We start from the raw sequence: 12,917 nt of genomic DNA, 5'->3' as shown, positions 1-12,917 counted from the left end.
TCAATCTGGCGATTACTGATTGGCCCACAGGGAAAACGCCTGGTACTCTCCATGGCCAGACCCTGCTTATACTAAATCCAAACTGCTAGGTCGACTTCGTTCCCCCATTCCAGGTTGCTGCTGTTCATCAATGACACAGGCGTCGTGAAAGAGCTTAATTGCATGAATCGTTCATTGACTGTCCACTCCAAATTGAATAAAAAATACAGTACATATTGTAATTTAAGAAAAAAACAGCAGCAATGCTTGCCACTGAGTGACTCATTGCTATGTCCAACAGGCTATTTTTTTCCCAGTATGCACGCTGAGGCTTAGGCAAGCTAACCCCAAACAGCCACAGCACAACAGTTGGGCCGCTCATGTTTGTCAGCATAACTGCAGGCCAGGGAAAACCCTGCCACATCCACAGAGAGAAAAACACACTCCTTTCACTCCATTTGACATTCATACACTCTGACATTCAACTAAAAGCAAAGCACGTTTGACGCCTGTGGTATTTTATTTACAATCGGCCATCTATAAATGGTGTAGACTTGAATAAAACAATGGCTGAAGCGGGCACAAAACCAGGAGCAGTGGGTTTGTAGCTGTTTGCAGCTTTGCCACTGCCACTGATTCCATCACTTTACACCTCCATCCTTAATACCTCACTAGCTCCACACAGCAGCAATAAGTCATGACTCATGTGGGCTCATCCAGCTGGTGGCGATGGTACAGAGGAAACTATGCAAGCCATTTCCCCCCTGCTGTCCTGCATTCTGTTGGAATAATCAGTGAGTTTTTTTTGAAGGAAAACAGGCCGAGGGGCCATGTAAACAACTTGCAGGCAAAATATCCAAACTGACTCACGTGAGATTGAGGCACCGCCACAGGTGACCGGTAGTACAAATATAGATTTGGAGATCAGTGTGGCTCAGCCAAAAAAAGAACGACACGCAGGGGTTGAACAAAAAATGCGTCGGGGCACAAAATTGGACACAGCTTGGCACAGAGGGTACCATCTCACACTTTATGGGTAGATTGGTTGCGACTGAAAGTCAAAGCAAAGTCAACCGTCCTTCCTTGTACTTGTTTTCTCCACTTTTGAGGAAGGAGGCCTTAAAACGGTAGGAAAAACCTCCATCCTCATGGACATCAGGCTTTGCTATACGTTTTTAAATAAAGCCAGGAGTTACCTTCTATGAATAGGCAAGAATAGTTTCTGTTAAAATGTAAACCAATCAGCACATCCCATATGATAAAAACGGAGGCTTAAGAGTCTCAGCGATGTTTTTCCAGAGCTGCCTCTCAGCTCAGCTATAATGTGTCTGGACTTTAATGACTGCAAAGCCACAGATGTCCTGTTCGACTGCCCCCTCCTAGCTTAGCCATTGCCAAACATTATCTCCCTGTCACACCATGCCATCGCCAGGCCTTATCTCCTGCAGCCTGCACAGTAAATCGCTGTTCTAACCAGCTGTTTTTCTCTTCTTGCAGCTCTCAAAGCCACGGCCACCCCTGCTGGCAAAGAAACAGCCAGTTGACTAGACCAGCATGCCAGTTGAGCCTGTTCAGTTTATTTACTGTGATTTACATAGGGATTACTGCTTTATCCTCAATATATCCTTTTTTGTTAACTTCTTGTGTCATTTAAAGGCAATCATTTTCTCTTCACATCAACCTAAGACCAAAATGATGCCAAAGAAATGACTGGAGCAGAATTGAGGGTGAAAAAAAAGTTACATTCCATGGATTTGAAGTGAAGCCAAAACACGGACAAACCCTTTTTTAACCCGCACTCATTAGTGTGGCTGTACTTGTCAGATTTTGATCACTTAAACTGCAATGATTTGGGGGTAAGTGAAGTGGGAACTACAGTCACATGGGAGACTTTGATCCTTCTTTCTTTCACTTCCTTAAATGAAGGACTCATCTCACACGTTTGTATCATCACCAGCGATACGACACACGGCAAACCAGCAATGATCAGGTCATTATACTAATGTGACCTATTCATGATATAACAGTAATTCAATTTTTTCAGGATGTCATAAAGGAAAATCCTCCTTCCTCATGGACAGGACATGATTCCACTGCCGAGTCACCCCTAGCTACTGTAGATGAACCGGTCATGTGTGTATGTCCACCACTTCATAGGAAAGCCATGTTAAAAACACAAACAAAAGAGGCTTCTCTACACATCTTAAAACTTTTGATCAATCAATGAGCAGTCAGTAGATAACCTAGCATGATGCTGCTGTTAAACTATGACTCGAATGGTCGCACTGCAGCTGTAGTCGGGAGCTGATATTTTCCGGAAACTTACTTATGTTCTACTGCTCATGACTAAAGAACGGAAAAAGGTAGAATCAAATTTTTTATTCTGACGAAAGATGGGAGGCTAATCTTTCTTTTGGTAGATTCCTTGTTTATGTAACTGTATAACAAAATATTCAGTGTGCCTTGAAAGATCAGTCAAAATTGTCTAAAAAGGTACGAAAAGGCTTGTTTTTGAAAAATGTCTGGGATTGAATGAGTTAAAATGAGGTTCTACTACTTCATGCAAAATGTCAGAAAAGATTTATTAATCTTTTTTTCCCCATCTTTTAAGCAGTTTTTGTTGGACCCAGGCTAGTCCTTGTAGCACTACGGCCTCCCTCGCATGTTTCTGCGGTGTCAACACTTTCTAAAGATAACGTCCCCTCTGCCTGCAACCCCCTATTCTGGAACCACCTCTCTGTCAACCAGTCTGCTCTTGGGCTTGCAGCGAATCCGCTGCCGTCAAGATAGCTAAAATTAACCTTTAAACAGGGGGTTCTCGCACTCTAATGCGAATGTGGATCACCTGGGACAAGTGGAGAAAATAGTGCCTACAGTAGACGAAAAGCAAAGACTGTGTCACAATCCATGGCTACTGAAGGTCTGAACCATGGGACGTCCCTGACATTTGACCTTAATACATGTAAATCCTGATTCTTTGCCAATCAAAACAGATATCTGGATCAGATTAGAGATATCCTTGAGGAATTGATGCTTTCCTGTCTAAATCATGAACAGATCATCACTGATGCAACCATATGCAGAACACCGCAGATTGATGCTGCAAGCAATCTCAGTCTTTGATTATGACAGACTTTTCATTTAGCGGATATGATGCTGACCACTACTCAAGCGATTTGAAGGTCAAGGCCCCGGCGGATTACAGAGCGTTAAACTGGTAGATGAGTGGACAGCTGAGCCGATGGCGCACCAGGATGCGCATGGTAACCAGTGCCTAAAGTGAACAGACCACTTTACAATGGTTATAAGTCTGTTAAATGCAGTAGAATTATGAAACTGCTACTCTGAAAATGTCAACTCCAGCTGGCCAGAATCTGTCTCAGGCTAAAATCTGGATGGTGGCTAAAAATGGCCAGTGAACGCATCACGGCTGGGTGTTGATATCCTGATGATTCATCGGCTTTGCTAATGAATAGAATGGGACATTTCTAGGAAGTGGTTGTTTACATCCTGCTGAAAGAATGAGCACAATGTTGTATTTTTTCCTAAAAGAGACATGCATCAGAGGCTAACAACAGTAATATACCATCTTCAAACAGACTACATCCCAGTAGATCCCAGTCTATTAGCTGTACACTGACTACTCTAACGTATGTCTGTTTCTATGGTCTTGTCAGTTGAGAAGATATAGTAAAACGGTTGTTGAAATGTCGTCACTTGAACCATTCATGATGTGCTATATATATCACTATATGGACAGTTACTATGGTACACATAATGTCATTGTATGGTCATATCACCTCATACTTCGGTATGGGACAAACAAATACAAAATTTAAAAATTCAAAAAAACAAACAAACAAAAAAAAAACCTTAAACTGTATTATGGAAAGCAGGAAGTGAACAAATGTAACAGTTACTGATCGTAAAAGTACCAGATGGAGGGGTGGGATTTAATAAGCTTTGCTTCTTCCTACTCCTTTTGGACATGTGGAACTGTGAACTGATTATGTGATGCACTTAATTGTAATCTGATGCATGTTCAAATGAAATAAAACCATTACCATTACTTTTGTGAGATACTGCACCGTACAGTAACTCCCCAGCAAGCATCTCCTGACCTTTAACCCCATCTCATTTTCAACCAATCCCATGCACCGAGTCTGCCATTCATATTTAGCGCTGCTATCACTGGCAAGAGAGCATGTTGACACTGGCCGATGAAGGATAGCAAGCGAGAAGGGGAAAGACTCATAGAGATAGAGATTAATTTAATGCCTTTGGAAAGAGGGCAGGAAATGGCAACTAAATACTCTCATGAGGTTCTGAGCAAAAAAAAAAAAAAAAGCTGCTCTAACGTAATAAGATCTTAAAATCGCCCATGTGGATATTTCCGTGAGACAACTATAATAAACCTTGTTGACTTTATGCGATTTGACGACTGAGAAATTCCTTCCCAGAGTGAGAAAATTAAATCGTTGAAGGGAAATGTGAATACAATCATAGCAGCAGCGGAGAGCTGTGCCAGCCAATCACGGTGCACATTTTTGTGGCGTTTCAAACATATACCTCATCATACTAATTAGCGTTAATTGTCCCAAAGTGGTTAAAGCGGCATTCCCTGTCGAGCTGCTTCCTGGCTAAATCATAATTTAACTGTCAAAAGACACGGAGGTCCCCACAGTGGGGCCTTCACCATCCCCAAGTGGGAAAACAACCGCATGCCTAATGGCCACGGGTTATCATCATCAGCATTTCTTTTCACATAAGCTAAATCTACTATGATGCTTGTACCATATTACATTAAGTGCAAAATAAATGAAAAAAACAGTGTTTCCTCACAGTGGGAGGTCCTTCATCCCTGTCGTAAATCTCTCGGTAACAATCTGGATGTTCAGTACACAGCAAGCCTGATGGATTGCTCATGTGTCTGACAATAGACATGCAGTTTTAGAAATAATACGGCACTCACCAATGCAGGCGTGTACACGGACAGTCAGCTGGGTTCGTAATATAATGCTGTGCTTTTTCCCTCTGGACCTAAAGGGAGGGAGGAATACATGTTTAAGTGCATGGAAAAAGAAAGCTATCATCTAAAATTTCAACAAAATTCACAATATAGATGCTGATAAGGTGATGAAGCCGCGTTAGCGTGGCAAAACAACGCCCAACGCCCCTATGGTGACGCCATTTGCAGACACAACACACTCATCTCCACATACCAATAATATACACTCACATATTTTCAACAAGCGAAAACAAAATGAGCACATAACGGGAAGTTATGATGGTATTTTGAGCATAAATCAAATTCCTTAGCTGTTATCGGTAAACCTGGTGCTAATCTTTGACACCCATCAGCTCCTGGTATTCCCAACCAAGCAGAGAAAGCACTGACGTGATAACAATATGTTTTGAACTACTGTACAGCAGAACGCTAACTCGGCCTGCTCAGATGCTGATAGTGCCACTGTCTAATGGTCATGGTTTATTTGCTTTGGACATGCTGGTCCCCGAAAAACTTGCTTTTCTGGAGCACACTTTGTGCCGTTTTCTGCTCACCCCAGACTCTGCTTCAATTAATTTTGCCTTGAGCTTCACAGATTTAGAATTTTTTTTTTTTTATTTCTCAAACTTTTTCTCAAGATGCAAAAGTGACTACATTTTAACGGGTTATGTTTTGGCGGGCATTTATCTGTTTATTTGTGTGGTTGTGTTAAAAATTACTTGAAAAGTTCTGAATGGAGTTGGATAAAACTATCCAAAACAGGAAAAGGAAGAAGTGATTCAATTTCATGGGTGATTCGAATCAAACCATTTTCGGCATTTGTGCATATAATGCCACATAAAATGGACAGGGTACTTGGGAAAAAAAATACAGGAGAAGTTTCCAACAGGTTGTAGATATTATCAAAGACTGATCCAAAAAATTGAAGATTATTATTTTGGTATGAATCACAATAGGTGCTTGGCAAATGTCTGAGCTCTCAGAGTTCTTCTCTAATTTAAAAATGTATTAATATTCATGGTAATTATTATTGTTATTATTATTTCACAATTTAAAATAAGTGTGAGGCATATTGAAGAAAGACGGGAGGGTTCTAATCTGAGCGTATATTTATGTAAATGCAATTAATATGATGAAAACCCATTTCCTTTTGTAGGCATACAGTATGTTGTGATATATTTTTGCTTCCATTGTGCAACATTTACCATAAATGTTGTGTCCATCTCCTTTCCCTGTGTTTACTGTCAACATGTCAACTGGAAACATGCGGAAAAAGTCTGCCAAGGTTGTGTTTGTTAGGATTACTACTTGGCAATACTTTGTTGAGGTGAGGCTGAATTTGAATTTTGTCAGCCATTCAGCCCCTTACCTGCCAGAGTGCTCTGTTTAGCTGTCTCTCATTGTGTGATTAGCCGCGGGTCTATTTAATTCCCTTAGTTTCAAGTCATTCAAGTGTCAAAATAGTTGACTTATATAGCTTGTTTTCTGCTTTTGAGACTTACTGAGTGGTTTTTGTGAGCCAACTCTGCTGTTAGCAAAGAGATATACTGTATAAAGATGGCTGGAAGGCCATCCTTTTTGACGCTGCATCAACAACATTTATCCAACAGAGGGAGGACAAGCCCAGGGAAGACACATCCATCTCATCTCAACCTGAGTGTTGTTTTTAGGTCAAACCCAACCCCAAGTATGACTCAATGCCTTCTGTCACTTCATTGTGATCTTCGCAAAACAACAAAAAAAAAACACACATTGACGAGCTGACACACAGAGACAAATCTGATCCAACCAGTTGCTCCAGATCACAGTCGCTTAAGAAACCCACGCCTTGATTCACCTGTCCATCATCATCTGGAGGCATTGCTGACAATGTACACACAACACACACACACAAGCTTTGTGGGTCCTCCAGTGCTCGTTCCACAGCCGTCTGCACCTAAAGACACTGTGAGGACAATCTGATTCATCCTCAAAGTTTTATAATCAATCAAATGGTGTATGGAGACCTTCAAACCAATCTTGCTCTGGAACTCCTCTAAATTAATCTTGCAGCCCTCTAAACGCCGCTGTATCAAAATTTCATGGTGATTCAGCCCGACACCATAAATGTGCTCTGGTTGTTTTTGTTTTGGCATGGAGCTGTGTGAGAAATATCAAGTCAATTTTAATTTGAAACCAAAAATAGGTAATGAGGTCAGGAGAAAGCATGTATTTCTCATACTTTCCATGAATTCCAGACAAATCCATATGAACCTGCTTATTGTTCTTTCCTGTTATATAAGAGGGTAAAATGTGTGTGTTTAAAGGGAGATTTATTATTTTTTGTCTCAAACGATGACAGGTGTTTTGTTGACATGAATCTCACCCTGTGTCATCCTGCTGAAAGCCCTCCAGCTCGTCTCTTTGCTCGGCCAGAGAAGATTCCAGATCCAGGTAGGTGCCATTGTGGGAAAGTTGTAGTGCACAATCATCGAGCTGAGGAAAAGATGACACATTTTTAATGTGAGGCTTGATACAGTACATGACAGTATGTACTCACTGAAAATTAACTGAGATTTATTTGAGAATTCTGATAACTGAGTACAGTGGAACCTTGGTCAGCATCATTAATACGTTCAAGGAAGGTTAAACTCTAACTGAAACAGACGCAAACAAAATAAATCCACAAGTGTAAATCCAATGTTTTAACACACAATTGAAAATGCATATAAATACACATAAATGATGTTACATTTTGTTACTAAGCTAAAGACATTATACATTAAGAACACTGTTAGACTTACGGCGTATATTCATAACACAACAAGGCGATTGTATGTTAATTAGAAACTATTATGCTCATCCTGATGGTTCATTTGCATGCTATAGCAACAAGACTCCATTTAAAGTTATGACTCTTCTGCATTGTTACATGTTTCACACCCTGTAAAGTGAAAGGTTTCCATCAGGGGGGTTTCAACATGAGTGCAAACAGTGGGAGGGCCCTTTGTGATGTGGCTTTGCTGCAAGACACAAGGGAATTAACTTGTTGGGGGTTACTAATAAAGGCAGTAGAACATAAAACTAAAACATGCACGGAACACAGAGAGGGTGTACCTTTAATTAAACTTGCACCCTGTCGCTAAAAATCCAACGAATGCAGCCCTGACATCTGCTATTGCTCCGTGTGAGGTGACAGTGTAGAACACTGTGCGTCAGAGTCGCTCCGTTACATTGTTGTAACTCGACACCCTGTCGATGTTTTGAGACCAGGTGCATGAGAATATAGCTGTACACGACCGCCATTGATGTTTATGAGCACGGTCACAAGTCGAAAGCAGGTGCGACAAACTGTCCCGGTGACGACACCATACGCTGCTGTACATTTAGACTGGATTGCACGACGACAACCTTTATTCCTGAATGATCTCCGTTTACACAGACCTCCAAAATGGCCTCTCACCTGTCGGCTGGGATACGCTCCAGCATAGTGAGGATAAGCGGCATAGAAAATGGATGAATGAATAAAGCTGTTTTCTTAAATCCTATTTACACAAACCAAAATCTTTTTGTATTAAATTGACATCTGAGAGAAGAGCCGCTTTTTTAAGTTTTGGGTTTTCATGACGTCATGAAGAAAAAAACCTCCTTCCTGATGGATGTGATACCACCTCAGCCACCACAGCCATGTCAAAAAGCAGGCTTTGCTTCCTTCACACACTTAAAAGCCTGGAGCTCTGCCAACTATCCGTCAGTCGGCCAAAGACATGGCAGCTGTAAATTTGATTCACTTTCATTTTCTTCAAATGAAAACAAGCCATTGACGAAGGTAATAACAAAGTTTAATAACAAACTTTTATGACCATATCAATCAAATCTGAGCATTCTAATCATTTCATAGGTCAAATGTACCTCATGTTCACTGCATTACCGTTTTGAAATGAACCATGAGTCAAAAGCGTTGAGTTAGCACTTAGCACCTGCGTGATATCACTGGCTTTGACCTGGAATGGTCCCTGGTGTGTCCTGCCAAACTGCCCCCGCATCATGACGGCACACTCGGACCAACGAGCAGAGATCACAAGACCTGCTCTGGGCACCCTCTTGTCTTTCCCTCCCTTTGCACTTGGAAACAGAGACGGCTAGTCGGACGAACTCACGGCATAAATATAACCCTGCTATATTTATCTGAGGCTACACACACACACAATCAGGAGCTCAAGGGTAGGTGTGTCCCTGAGGGCCGGGGAGTTGAATGGAGACTGTGATTGTCATCCATTTGCCTTGTTAGAAGTCGTAGATTATTCCAGAACTGACAGCATGAGCCGGCCAAGGTTCTCATTCCAGTTCCTCTCATCTACCCATTTTAATCTGAGCCAAATCCTAATCCAACAACAGGGGGAAAAAGGCAAAACATGGGACAGTAAATAATCAGACACAACCCTGATTAAAAATACAGTCGCTAAAGCAGATTAAAAAGGAAATTGTAGCCACGTTTCCTTGTTTGATGCCAATTTCCATGTCAAGTTGTGTACATGATGATTGGTAGTTCTGGACTTGCTACCACTGTCAACATAACATAAGCATGTTGCCGTACGAGTTGGAGCAATTAAAGGTTCTACACCCTGCTCGTGGTTAAGAGATGTTTACAGCATGGTTTGCATGTCATTAAAAGCCTCACACCGCTATGGTTCCTGCATTTCGTGCCATGTGAGATTTGCTACGTCTAAGGTTTGTTTGACCAAGCGGAGGGGAGGGGTGTCGGGGGTGTTAATCACGTCCTGCCCCACTGCCCCAATTTGGAATAAGACAAAAGTGTTTCTTGTGCCCAATCTGTCCCCTCGTCATTATTCAGCACTTTTATCACCGCTTTCATTCCACAAATGCCTCACAGGCACTTTTATCCTTTTAATAGCCGCTTTCTTTATCTCAACGAATCCTCCAATCTGTCCAAACACCATCACCTCCAACTATTTGCCTCATTTATTTTGCACAGCCTCCATCATTTAAAAACTGCTTAGACAAGTGAAACTAATAACCCGACGCCAATCCAGAGGGTCTCACTTTCCGAGCGCAGCTCCAGTAGCAACTGCGAGGGGTCCCAGAAACACTTAGAAGCAAGTATTCCTTACACACATTTAATCAAACTCTCCCCGAAGTGGAGAAGCTGGGAGAAAAAGGGGAGTAATTATTTCCATGTTAGAATAACACAAAGCTTGCTTGTGTTCACCGCCACCCCCCTTATGTAACTTGGAGGATGACTTTTGAAGAACAATCAGAGCTGCTCTCTCAAGGGAGAACCGAGTCGGGTGTGTTGAACATATCTATTCAAACACACAATGTTGCTTTAATATGTGCTAATTAAATTAAGGGAGTTACCATGTAAGACGAGTGGCATAGTGAAACTAACAGCAGTTTAGGTGTTGACATGTTTTGTTTTGAAACAATATTTGTGCAATTGAAGCAGTTTGTTGACAATGGAGCCTGAAAACATTTGAAGGGAATGTTTTCAAAAACAACACTGTTATTATGGTCGTGCAACAGGGGAAAACACCATCTCACAAAAGTGAATACAACTCTCACAAATCAGCAACCAAGGTATACTACTTTAGAAATGAAACTTAAGATATACTTGTAGGGCTTGAAGAGCAGAATAGACTTACTATCCATTGAAAATGGCTCACCGCACAGCCATTATTGTCTGAATAAGTCAAGACAAGTGAAGATTATTGTGTCTTGTCTACAATCGAGCAGGGTGTTGGTATTTGTATTGGTCGGCAGTGGAGAAACTGGAAGGTTGGAGGTTTGGTCCTCACTTCCTCCTTCCTCTTTGTGTCCTTGGGCGAGAGACTTCACCCACCTTGCCTCCAGTGCTGCCCACACTGGTGTATGAATGTGAATGAATGTTTGCTGGAGGTCGGGGAGGCCGTAGACGTGAATTGGCCGCCACTTTCCATCAGGCAGTGTGTGACTTATTCGCAACCAAAGACGTATTTACACATTTACACAATTATACATTAATTTAAACATGAATTTCCCTTAACATGGACAAAATGTACTGTGACATTCCAAAGCAGAACAGGAGCCCCTCCCTTGAAAAAACTGGGCCGTACAGAAAACACACCTCCAAGATGACAAGTGTCTTGCTGACTTGCCAAGTATGTCTCCCAACTGAGCACCTACGGGGCATCATCAAGCGGAGAGAAGTTGAACCGCAAGGTATCTAACATCATCAGCTTCATCGGCGTGCTCATGGAGGATTGAATTCCATGCCCAAGAAGACAAAGGCAGTGCCGGATAATGGCACTCACATGAAATGTTGACACTAGACACAGTTTGGAGTCAGCTATTTAGACAATAATTGTACGTGTGGAGTCATTTTCAGTGGATAGTAAATATAGTACTGTCACTTGACAACACTTTGCGTTTTGACTTAGTTGTTGCCATGTTAATGTACTGAAATCCCAGCAGTGTTCGGGGTTACAGAGGTGGAAGACAAAGATGGGGGTGGGAAGAGGTCAGGAAAACCATGGCACCCAAAGTGAGAAGAACAAAGTGTTGCAGGCATCCGGGCCTCGGCCACAGGAATTCTGGGACAAGTGACCTATACTTTATGTGTAACCCAGCTGGCCATGCAAAGAGTCACAACATAATAATACAGTATGCTTTCCTGAGGAGAAGGGCGCACAAGAGGTTAGTCGACTTGAACAAAGTTTTCCCAAAAGGCAGTTTTAACTGACTGTTTAACCAGCATGTTCTAATAACATTAGCTTTGCAATCTGACAGTGGGGGGACGAAAAAGTGCAACTTTTCAGTTCCATCCCTATAATCTAAACTCCAGTATCCAGTTGCCGTTGCACACAAATTGCACAACACAAGCCATCGTTGCCATCTGTGCATGTAAAGGTTGTAATCATAAGCTTTTCTGTGCTGCGGGCCATTTTTCATTTGTTTTGCGGCTTTTAAATACGGGGCAGCTCAACATGGACCGCTCTGGAAAACCGCTTTGCTGTCGAAAGTCGGTTTAACTGTCTGCGCATCTCACTTTTGAAGAAAATATACACCTCCAAATTGTTTTCTTTACCTTGCAGTTTAGACAAGGTCACGGCGGAATATGTGAAGGAATTTTTGTTTTGGATGCTGAACTTGGCGTCGCCCTTTTTTTCCGTTTTCACAAGCCCATCATAAACTGACAGTGACCACTACACACCTGTGTGTCAGGCTATTTGTTGGGCTCATAAAGGTGTTGACTGTCCTGTGCAGATAAATGAGGCAGCTGGGGGGGATATGACGACTTGCACTAATAATGTCCGCCTGAGCACCTGTCACTGTGGCACAATATACACTGATTGACAATAATAATAAAGAACATCTCACAGGTTCCCCCTCGCATATAGCCATAAAGGCTGCAACCTCCCAGATTTGGATTTCAATGAAATATGAAGCAAATGCAAACCACTCTGCAAGACTGCGGGCAGGCAGGCAAACTGCATTTCACCCCCCAGGCTGGGAGGACCAATCACTTGGTGTTGCATGTGCTCTCAAAATAGGCTCTGGGTGGCCAGCATGGACGTTTATTTGGAATTGAAGGTTGCAAAATAACTTCAGTGAGTCACAGTGGAACTTATTTAGCCATGAGTCCAGAAACAAACAAACACAACATCACAAAAAAGATGCTATATTATTACAGTATATATTTTATATATCATATTTAAAATACCACTATAATTGATTAATATTTATTAAGTTTCAATGGTGAGGTCATAAACAGCACAATGTGTATTTTATGTGACTATGATTCAATAATTATGAAACATGGTTTATGTATTAAGATATACTGCACATTTTATTATTTGTATTTAATACTACTATTTGGACAAATACATTTAAAAAAATAAGAATGGCCTACAATAGTGTCAATATCATCATTTTATCAGCAATATATATCATC

The 12,917-nt window shown here is 41.6% G+C and overlaps 1 protein-coding gene across 12 annotated transcripts in view; it reads right to left on the bottom strand.

The window, feature by feature from the left end:
• The window catches only part of fhod3a (formin homology 2 domain containing 3a), a 38,812-nt gene that overhangs the window by 22,680 nt on the left and 3,215 nt on the right, over positions 1-12,917 (bottom strand). For all 12 annotated transcript variants that reach the window (XM_058046815.1, XM_058046816.1, XM_058046817.1 and 9 more), the window contains 2 exons: positions 7,353-7,462; positions 4,952-5,019 (listed from right to left, as the gene is read on the bottom strand). In XM_058046815.1, the coding sequence (XP_057902798.1) occupies positions 4,952-5,019; positions 7,353-7,462 (178 nt within the window). The remainder of the gene's footprint in view (positions 1-4,951; positions 5,020-7,352; positions 7,463-12,917) is intronic.

Source organism: Doryrhamphus excisus, chromosome 14, assembly GCF_030265055.1.
Source record: "Doryrhamphus excisus isolate RoL2022-K1 chromosome 14, RoL_Dexc_1.0, whole genome shotgun sequence".
NCBI lineage: Eukaryota > Metazoa > Chordata > Actinopteri > Syngnathiformes > Syngnathidae > Doryrhamphus > Doryrhamphus excisus.
Note: the sequence above shows the minus strand (reverse complement) of the source record. Positions and strands in the feature narration are given on the sequence as shown.